This window comes from Arachis duranensis, chromosome 5 (genome assembly GCF_000817695.3).
Source record: "Arachis duranensis cultivar V14167 chromosome 5, aradu.V14167.gnm2.J7QH, whole genome shotgun sequence".
Lineage (NCBI taxonomy): Eukaryota > Viridiplantae > Streptophyta > Magnoliopsida > Fabales > Fabaceae > Arachis > Arachis duranensis.
The window spans coordinates 93274349-93285954 of NC_029776.3; the positions used below are offsets into that span (position 1 = coordinate 93274349).

Consider the following 11606-nt stretch of genomic DNA (forward strand, 5'->3'; position numbering starts at 1 on the left):
TTATTTTTATTTTTTATTATTTTTATTATTATTATTTTTAATAATTTCTAAAAATAACACCAAAATTATTTTTTTATTATTTTTATTATTATTTTTTATCAAAATAAATTTTTTTATAATTATTTTTTTTTGTAATTTTGGAAAACTAAAACCAAAATAATTCTCTCTCTTATCATTTTTTATGATTATTTTTAAACTAACACCGAGAGAGAATATCATTTTGGTGTTAGTTTTTCGAAATTACAAAAAAATAATTATAAAAATTATTTTTTAGAAATAAAAATAATAATAAAAATAATTAAAAAAATAATTTTGGTGTTATTTTTAGAAATTATTAAAAATAATAATAATAAAAATAACTAAAAAATAAAAATAATTATAAAAAATTATTTTAGTAAAAATAATTATAAAAATTATTTTTTAAAAATAAAATAATAATTATAAATATAATTATAATTATAATTTTTTTTTAAATTATCTTTTATAATTATAAAAATAATTACAAGAAATTATTTTGATAAAAATAATCATAAAAAATTATAAGAAAGAGAGAGAATAATTTTTTTTAGATTTAATTTTTTTGTCATATGTTAATATTTTATTTGTTGGTCAAACTTATGTCACCTTTAGCCACCAAAACTGATACTACTATAGAACTTTCCTATATTAAAATAAAGAATATCACAACCAACTTCTAAAATTATAGTAATCGAAAGAAAGAAATAGAACATAAGAAAAGTAAATTGTACATTTATTTAATTTCTTGCAACTACTAACATATAACAAACTGAGAAGACCTAGTAAATAATTATTATTATTATCATCATTAATTATATTAATATCTTAATCAGTATAATTTGTCACATGATGGAACAATTATGGGGAGATGGATCAGAATTATAATAAACCGGATAGTAGCAATAAGGAGCAGATGGTGGAGCAGAAAGAGTAGTGTAATAGCAAACACAATTATTATTATGTTGCTTGCGTTTGTTATCATCTTTCTCCTTCAGTTCTTGGACACTCACGAGGTTTACACATTTAAACTTCTTCCGAAGAACCTTAACCAAACACACAGCATCAACTTTTCCAGTCACCACCAATTGGTCTCTATCATCACCTTCCAATGCCACTGAGCTTACACCTGAATAATAAAGAATAATTGAATTGAACTTGATAGTTGATAGTATATGATTGTGTACAAAATACGTGGTTACCTTTTTCTTGAGATGCAAGTTTGAGTGCCTTGCTTCTGCATTTGTCACAATCCAATTGCATCTTTATGGTTATTTTTTGCTGCACAAGAATACATATATTTAGAGTTAGTTTCACATGCATGTCATCACTTATCACACTTCCTGAGGATATTAACCACATATATATATAGCTAGCTAGCTACTACAAAATTAAGAAGCTTTATGTGCAAATTTAAAGTTTGAAGTGGTCCTGCACACTTTATTCAAAGCTAAGTAGTTATAATTAAAGCATTAGTAATTACAACTATATTAATTATTAAATGTTAAATTGATTTATTTTTAATTTTTTTATAAATTTAACTAATATATGTTCTAAAGGCACATTTTAAGATTTCTGTTATATACTACTTCTCCCAAAAATTTAAATAAAGAAGAGAAGATAACATGAATGATTATATCTCTAATAATTTTTAATTAAAAAAATTTGTATAGAAAAAAGAGAAAGTTTAAATTTCCAATAATACATTTGTTGTTTATTTATTAAAGTAGAAAAAATTAAAATTTTTTATTAATAGTTACCTTAGACACAAGTTAACTAAACTCTAATTTTTTTAAAAAAATTGTATCTGGATAATAAAAGAGTTTTCTTTAATCATTCTTTTAATAGTTATTAAACTTTTAAAATTAAACAGTTTCTATATACAGTTTTTTTTAAATAAAATTTCAATGACAATAAATACACGGATTTTATTGAATTCTACAAAAACCTTTTTTTTTTAACTTTTAACGAGTATTGTTAAAGTAATATTTAACAAAACCCATTAAAAATATAGGTGTTTATTATTAATGTTTAACTCACTCAAAGGATAAAAAAGATATTAAATTATGTCATACTTCAATAGAAAAGTGGTAAAGTAGATGCTAATATGATAACTAGAAATTGAATATTCAAAGCAAAATATCTCTTTTTATAAAATAAATTTGCTTATGAATTATTGCAGGTTTAATTTATAAGTAGGTTTTACGAAATAAAAATGTAAAATTTATATCCTTAAAAAACGATATACTTGTTAACGAAGTTAGAAATATCACTCATAAATCATTTAAGTGTATGTATGCATTTTATAAACAAATTGTAAAATCCTATCACCTATAGCAATTTATATAAATTAAAAAATGAAAAATATGTATACAAATTCGGTTTGAGATAATTTAGTAGCTGAATAATTTTTTAATTATATTTATGTATGTGAAAATAATTTATATGTATATAATATATATAGTGTCATATGAGATGTTACCTTCATGATTGGAGACAAAATGGGTAGCTTTATGTAGTGTTGTTGAAACAAGCCTTTCTTATTGGTTTTTCATGTAAAACTTTAGAATGAGGTGCTTATTTACTTTCTGCCTCTCTCTTTATATATATAGTGGAGTGTATAGTAGTAGTTTCTTAATATCTTAATTATTTCATTTTTTAAGAATTTATAAAGTAAATATTCATATATGTATTTTCTCCTCTTGATAGTGTAACTGTAAATAAAGTAAAAATAATTAAGGGACTAGTAATAAGGGAAAGGTGTGTGTTTTGGGTATAACTAATGAAATAATGCATCAAGCTGAATTGGTAAACTCTTTTGATGGGCCCAAAGAGAGTGAGATGTTATAATAAAATCTTCTACGAACCATACAAAGAAAGATTTAAGAGAAATTTGGTCTCAAGGAATGTCACATTTAGAGTAACGTTTGTAAAACTGTAACTAGGCTAACCGGTTTTTTTTTTTTTTGGTGAGAAAAACAGAACAGATTAAAGCAAAACTATGTAGTTTTTGGGTGAGAAAAACAGACAAATTAAAGCAAAACTATGTAGTTAAATGTTTATGTAAAATATCTTACATTTAATGTCTTAGTTCTACCTATTCCACATATCCTCTTTTCTAACTAGTACCATCTTTAAGTTTGCCATTCAATCTTTTTAGGAATTTTCAATGCCCAAAGCCCCCTCCAATCACTCCTAATATCCCACATGCAATTTTGATTCAAAATTCACCCGTAACAACCTTCACTTGTCAAATAAACTTTTGGTAGTTGATACCTATTTCTCCTGTTGGTCAAGAGCTTACTTCAGTGGCCCAATAATTATTGGGCATGGAAATAATAATGTTTGGTAAAATTTTTATTTTTTAAAAGTAGTTTATAAAAGTTAACTTTTAAAAGATAATTTTTTAAAAATTGTAATATTTATATTTGGTAAATTTTTTATTTTCCAAAAGTAGTTTATAAAAGTTAACTTTTAAAAGATGATTTTTTAAAAGTTGTAACATTTATGTTTGGTAAATCAAATTAAAAATAACTTTTAATAAACACAAGCAATATCAATTGTCTTTGGTAAAATAGCTTTTAAAATTTTAAAATAGTATAATAGACATAAATGTAAGTATTAAATTTAAAAATTAATTAACATATGAGGTTATATTAGACTTTTAAATTTTAAAAAGTACAAGTCAGGCACCGGATTTGATGGTCCCAGAATGTTTGGACCATTAAATGGTCACATAACAAACATATTTTTTAAGTTTTTCAATAACTGTTAAATAGTCCGTTTTTAATTTTAAGTATAAATTAACCCCATATATTTTTTTAATCATAAAAACTATTTTTTATTTTATAAATTATTATTTTATCATTCATCTATTATATTTATTAATAATAAAAAACAAAAACAATAACAAATTATATCTTCCATTGATCGTAATATCTTTTTGGCAATTCCAATCGATTAAAAATTTATCTTTAATTTTGAAATCGTGTTTCTTAAAAAATCAATCGATTGGTTAACAAAACAATCGATTGAATTTCAAGTTTTTCATAACTCAATCGAAACGATATAAAAATTGAGAACGGTGCGATTCAAACCAATCGATTGAATGCAGAAAAAAACTTATTTACATTACATTTCAATCGATTGAATGATCATACCAATCGATTGAATTGGAATATACCATTAGTCACGTACAAAATTCAATCGATTGTATTCTCATACCAATCAATTAAACCTTCATATATCATAAACCAAGTCAATCTCTTCACATTTTAAAGAACGGATAAAAAACAAACAAACATAATAGATCTATTAAAAAATACAAAAACAATGCACAAAAAAGAATATAAATAAATAGAAGTTCATATCTAATATCTGATAGAGATGTATTTGTGTTGGAATTTGTGAAGAATGGGTTGAAAAATAAAAAATATATGAAGACTGTGTTAAAATTTGTAAAGGTTAAGATGAGAAATTAGAAATATGAGAGGATTTCAATAGCAATATAATAGTAGGAAATATGTGCGAAAAAATAAATAAAATTTAATAAGCACAAACTAATTTTAAAAAGCTCCTGCGCTTATGTGCTTTCAAAAGCATCTCTAACTTTTAAAAACGATAAATACAAGCATTTAGACTTTTTAATTTACTAAAGGTAAAATAAAATGCTTGCTTTTAAAAAAGTTTTACCAAACTCAACCTAAGAGTGAATATACTACTAAGGAGCCAATGATTAAGCCAAAAAGAATTATTTGTATTAAAGAAGTCATTTGTATTTACAATATTCAAAACAAGACCTGAAGATAGGATTAGAAAGACACATTTAATGTTTTTGCAACCATATATATAAGATGTGTTCTTCAAATTCGAAACTTCACTTATATATTGTCTCCAATGGTGTTTATATAGACCTTGAAAAAGAGTTGAATCAAGGTGTTTTAAGATTTTTTTAGATGGATTTGCTTTTATTTTTTTCGTTGAGATAAATTTTTTTACAGACAATTCTTACCATACTTGATAATTGGGCTTTTCATTTGTCAAATTTGGGCATCCAAGACTAATAAGTACATCTATGAAACACTAATATTTTTTTTAATTTGTCGTGTTTATATGTCATATATATTTTAAATACCATATTTATTGATATTCGTTCGATATACTTATTTTTTGTGTTTAATTATGTCATAACAAAAAATTCTATTTCGAATATTATTGAACACACCTAAATATTATTATATATCAATGTGTCTAGTCTTATTCTTGATATGTACTTTTAAATGAGTTTAAAAATAATATATATTATTAATTATTATCGCATAAAATTATTTAAATACTTTATATAATTTAAAAGATATTAAAATATTATTACAAAATTTTTATATAGCTACATTCGAAATCCAAGAGTCCCTCACTGCCAACGCCAAGCCATCGTATCTCTTTGAAGCAATCATAGTGTTCCAAGGAAAAATAGTATTAAGGTGAAGATTCTAAAAGTCGGTTCAAATTGACTAGTTAAATCGGTTAAATTGCGAATTATTGTAAAAAGATAAATCGGTCAAATGTTAAAACTGTCAATTTATAAACTATCATTGAACTGTCGAATTAGTTGGTTGAATCGAATTATGATTCGGCCAATTTTTTTAATTAGAAAGCAAATGTTGTTGTTTTAGTTGTACTAAATCCTAATTTCACTATTCTATTCCAGTTCAGCCCTAACTCTAGACTCCAGGAATGCGTTCTCTATCTCTCTCACACTCAGTTCAGAGCTCCTCTCATCGAGCTCTTGGTCTTTTCTCACTTCCGTCCAACCACCGCCTACTACCGCCGTTGTCGGAACTTTCAACTTCGAACAGCCATCGCCTGTTCCCTCACTTCTCCTCCATCGTGCAACGGCCATATCGCAACCTTCTTTCGCCTTAATCGCGCAGTCACCATGAGAACGTGGAAGCCTCCATCGCACAGCCACGGTCCCGCCGACGCTAGTTCTGTTCCACCACAGCCACTGTTTCGTTCGAAAGTGCTCTTTGTCTCGGTGTCTTCATCTTGTGTGTTCTGTTCAAGGCTTCTAGGTAATCTTTTTTTAACTATAATTGAATAATTTTTCATTACTGTGAACTGTGATTTTTTATTTTTCTGTGAACTGCAAAGTTCTGAAAATTGAACCGGTTATCAAACCGCTCTAGCTATTGGTTCATTGATTTATTGGTTCAATTGGTTCAATCGTAGTCCAACCGAAATAATTGTTTTATAATAAAATAATAAATAAAATATAAATAGACATACTAAAACATAATTATAGTCTAATATAAACTTTAAAATATCATCGAAATTAAATATATTACATCAACCACAATATTATAATCTTATCCAAATACAAATTCAAGAATCAAATAACAATAACAAAATCAAGAATATTTTATGTATTATAATAAAAAATAATAAATGACTGTTGATATATTTATTTATAGTTGACAATCTAGAGTCGAGGATAAACAAACATTCATTCAAGATTAGATAAAAATGCTTATGAAGAACTTTTATATGACATCATTAAAAAGTTACTTTTTCATAATTCTCCACCTATCGATTATTATATATAGACACATTCAGTTAGCACAGCATAGAATAGATACCACTGAATTACAACTAAGATTAATGTTAGTAGACACAATTGTGTTTCGCAATTAGAATGATTGATTTGTTCCCTGGTTATTCATCATGCTTCATGAAGAGGATCAAACACTTCAACAGTTGACACCATTGTGCTCCCATCAAAGCCACCAAGTACATGCCTATAAAGTGAATAGATAAGTTCATAACAGTGCAAAATTAGTCACATAGGTTGTTATTAGGAAAGAAACTAGTGCAAGTCTTAATTTAGGAATTAAGAAATGCATAATTGGCAAAATTCATATGCTAAATTAACTAAACAATCTAAGCATAGTTTTAATTGACTTAATTGAACACCAAAAAATATAACAGTGAACAGCAAAGCACAAAAAAATCGAGCACAACAGCAAAAAGATAACAACCACCCAACAATCTCAAAGATCACAACAACAATTTTATAAATTAGCAAAAACACAACCCAACAATCTCAAAGACAAATAATAAGTACACAACAATAGCAAATCCAGCTAATAATCTCAATCTCAAAAATCACAAACAATAGCAAATCCAGCAAATAGCAAATCCAACATCCTAATAACAAGAAATAAGAACAATCTCAATCTCAAAAATCCTAACTACAACAATTTAGATCATTAGCAAATTAACAACAATAGATACACACAACAAAAATTTATTGAATTTAGCAAATAAGCAAGAACAATACCTAAATAGAAAATTCAACAACTCAATAAAAAAACAAGAACAATCTCACTCTCAGTCCAGTAAATTCAAACACAACAACCCAACAATTTAGCAAAATAGCAACTTAACGAGATCAAGAACAAAAAATCATAGTTAAAAAAAAAATAAACACAACAGAACAATGCGGTGGGAGATGTATGTTGAGTTAAGAAATTAACTAATCTTAAATTAATGATGACAAACATTAGTTTATTGAGTTAAACACCCAATTAGTTTTTTATTGTGTTTAATTAGTGTTACAGGCTAAAGAAATAAAACAGAGCAGCCCAACTCAAATGGAACAAAGAAATAAAAGCTACTGAGGTATATGAAGTACAAAAACTAAGCCCAAAGAGAAATAACAAAGAAATCACATGGACTGAGAGCATGAAGAAAGAGAAGAAAGCCTTTTCCTGGTTCATTCACTAGAGAAGAAAGAAATAGAAAGGTAGAGTACAAAAGTAAATGTCTAATCACCCAAATCAAAACAAGCTAAGCGTAGTCAGAAGTTAAAGGTGATTTATTTCCATTTGCATGCAATTTATTTTCTTCACTCCTTCTCCAACTTTCTGCGACACCATTTTGGGAATAATGGAGAAAGAAATCTCTAATCTATGTCGCTGTAAATCAATGGTTCACAAAGTTACTTGGAGCCAAAGCACATTCTTAATGGTATGGATTTGGGGCTTATCACTGAACAACAATCCTTGCTGCTCAGTTGACCTCGATTAAGAAGAAAATCAGAATGAAAATTTCTAATTTGGGGGTTAATAGAAGAAAGTGAAATGACAAGCTTGAGAGGCACACAGCTCAAGGAGTTGACTCAGAAGAAAACAAGACAACAATGGTGAAGAGGTACAAAAAGAAAGTTTTGTTTTTTGAAGACCAAGGAGAGAGAACCAGATTTTGAAATTGTTCTAAAGAGTTCCTCTGTGAAGAGTTCATCAACTTTGGACAGTGTTTTCTAGTAAAAGAAGCATTTCGCCAAGATAAAGAACTTAATCAGAAGAAATTGAATCCGATTCAACTTATAGCAACAGAGGCTATTAATGCATTAATCTCCTTCATGTTCTACAGTATGTATTTTATTTTCAATGTATATCTTTCTATAATTTCTTGAGAGAAAAAAGGCTGAAAGAGAGGAATCAAGAAAAAGCCTATGAGTGATAAAAGGCTGAGTGAAACACTTGAGAGAAAAGTCTAGAGTGATTTCAAATTTCTTTAGGTTGTTTCTTATATCTTGTGTCTTGTACCTGTGAGGTGCCCCTTTCTAAGTTGGGTTAGCACTTAGAGTAAAGAATTAGGTATTTGCATAACCAAGTCAAGTTAGATGAGAACTTGAGAAAGAAAGGATTGAGTGAATCCTAAGAATTGGTGTATGTAATACTTTAACTATAGTGGAAATTCCACCACTGTTGTGGTGGAGACTGGATGTAGCAGGTTGCATTACACAAGGCAACTGAACCAGAATACATGCCTGTGTTATTTCTCTTCTCTTTCTCAGAGTTCTATTTTATGATATTTATGAGACAAAACAAAATTGTCTCATAAAGTTTTCGCTACATAGTTCAAACAGATTCTAAGTAAAAGTTTGTGATTGAAAGATTAACTCATTAAAGTAAAAGAAGGCCATAGATTCAACCATCCCCCCTCTCTAAGCCTTCTAAAATCTTCAATTGGTATCTAGAGTCAAGGTCTCAAGAATCAAGTTTCACCGCTTGGAGAAAGGTCCAATGGCGAACAACTTGGGTACTACCATAGTTGCATACACTCTAACAGAAAGCCCCTCAAACGACAGGTCTCCCTTCTTTAATAGGAAGAACTATGCCTACTGGAAAGAAAGGATGCGGATCTTCATCCAATTCATTGATTATAACATATGGAAGATTATTGTGAGCGGCCTCAAGATTCCAATAAAGACAAGTGCTGATGGAGTAGTGACTCCAAAAGAAGAAATTGAAGGAATGACGACGACAAGAAAAAAGTGGAGTTGAACACTAAAGCCATCAACTTTTTACACTGTGCTATCAGCTTTGAGGAGTATCGAAAGGTGTCAAGATGCAAGACGGCCAAAGAATGGGAGAAACTCCAAGTTACACATGAAGGCACCAAGCAAGTCAAAGAAATGATGATTGATATGCTGCAAAAAGAGTATGAGATGTTCAACATGAAGGATGGAGAAAGTATTGATCAAATGTTTGAGAAATTTTCAATCATAATAAACAACCTTGATGCTATGGGTTTAACTCACACAGAACAAAAACCTACTGAGAAAAGTTCTTAGAAACCTCACAAAGGAATGAGAAACAAAAGTCATTGTCCTAAATAAAAAATTGAATCAAAAGAAACCGCACACACTAGCCAAGACTCAAAGAAAAAGGAAACAGCCTTTAAATAAAAAATTGAATCAAAAGAAAGTGATTCTAGTGACAATTTTTCAGATGATGAACTTGTGTTTTTGGCTAGGAGACTTAGAAGGCTAATGAGAAAAAAAGGTAAGCACAAGGGCTCAAGTTCAAAGGAGTACAAGAAGGACATTATCAAAGTGATTTGTCACAACTGCAAGGAGGCTGGGCATCTCAAGTACAACTGTCTGAAACTCAAAAAGGAGGATAAAGGAAATAAAGAAAAGAAGAGAGTGCTCATGACATTTTGGGAAGATCTTGAGAACGATTCGGATGAGGAAGAAGACTCCAAATGCGAAGCTCAAATCTGCTTCATAGCTGGTGAGGATCAACTTGATGAGGTAAATTACTATGACTTATCTATAGATGATTTACATGTTATCATAGATGATCTCACCCTCAATTCTGAAAAATTACTGAATAAATATAACAATTGCAAGTCTGAAAAAGAAATGTTGAAAGTTGAAAATAATTTTTTGAGAGAAAAAGTGAAGAAAATCGAATGTGCTTTGGATATTATTGAAGAAAATAGATTTTTGAAATCTGAACTTGAGAAACTAAAAGGAAATCACATTATGGATCCTTCTCAAGAGCTTATTGCTGAAAATGAAAGATTAAATAAAATGGTTAAAAGATTGAATAGTGATTTAGCAAAATTTGCTCAAAGTTCTAGCAACTTAGACAAATTACTTGCAAATCAAAGACCATTGTTTGAAAAATCTGGGTTAGGATATGTGACAAAAGATAATGTAGTTTTTGATAATTCTTCAACAAAATTTATAGCCTCTTCTTCAAAAACAAAATCCATCGTAAATAAATCTGGCCTGGGACATGTTCCCACCTATGAAGAGGAATTTGAAAAATATTGTTTTGATGAAACTACATCATCTTCAAGGACCGAACCTACATCAAACAAGTCGAGTATGGGCTATGTATAAAAAAATGAGGTTGTTTTCAAAACTCCATGGTTTCACAAAAGAACCTCTTTTTGAAGAAGTCCATATGCTTTCAAAAATTTTGATTTGAATGATCTTGCAAAAAGAAACAAAGTCAACAAAAATATATTTGTCAAGAGAAACAACCATTCTTCAAAAATAAGAAAACCTCAACCTTTTAATCATTTTCAGCATAAAAATTTAAATCACTTTCAGCAACATGTATCAAAAAATGATTGCCTTAATTGTAAGAAAACAGGTCATTTTTACTTACAATGCTTCATTGAAAAAAGAAAAGTAGGAAACCAAACTTACAATGTTGTTTGTATGACTTTAATGCACTTGGACAACTAAGGTGAATTAACTTCAAATGATCTAAATTAATTTGGATACCTAAGATTGATTGAAATCTTATGTAGATTTGCCTAGCATTCAAGAAAAAGAAAGATATGTGGTACTTGGATAGTGGGTGTTCTAGGCACATGACTGGAAGGTCAACTTTCTTCATCAAACTAAACAAGTATGATGGAGGTTTTGTGACCTTTGGAGATGATAAAAAAAGTAAAATTGTTGCTGTTAGAAAAGTAGGTAACAATCACTCTACTTTCGTTGATGATGTCTTTTTGGTTAATGGTTTAAGGCATAATATTTTGAACATAAGTCAATTATGTGATTTGGATTATTTGGTGATTTTTAAAAGATTGGAATGCTATGTTGTGAATGAAAAGACCAACGATGTAATGTTTATAACTAAGCATTGTGATAATGTGTATGGACTTACACAAGATGAACTAAAAGATCAAAATATTGCTTGTTTTTACTCTAAAGAATCTGAAAAGTGGATATGGCACAAGAGATTAGGTCATGCTAGTATGTTTCAAATAAACAAGCTTGTCAA

General features: G+C 28.5%; 1 protein-coding gene across 1 annotated transcript; it reads right to left on the bottom strand.

Annotated features, from left to right (window-relative positions):
* Window positions 1-860: 860 nt before the first annotated feature.
* On the bottom strand, window positions 861-1278 carry LOC107490516 (heavy metal-associated isoprenylated plant protein 47-like). Its single transcript, XM_016111289.3, has 2 exons — window positions 1218-1278; window positions 861-1144 (listed from the first exon to the last, which is right to left on the bottom strand). The coding sequence occupies exons 1-2, from the start codon at window positions 1276-1278 to the stop codon at window positions 861-863; spliced, it is 345 nt and encodes a 114-aa protein (XP_015966775.3).
* Between the last annotated feature and the right edge of the window lie 10328 nt (window positions 1279-11606).

Coding starts and splice junctions, on each gene's coding strand:
- LOC107490516 (XM_016111289.3), bottom strand. CDS start 1,278: ATGCAATTGGATTGTGACAAATGCAGAAGCAAGGCACTCAAACTTGCA. Junction 1,145..1,217: donor ACTTGCATCTCAAGAAAAAG/GTAACCACGTAT, acceptor TTTATTATTCAG/GTGTAAGCTCAGTGGCATTG.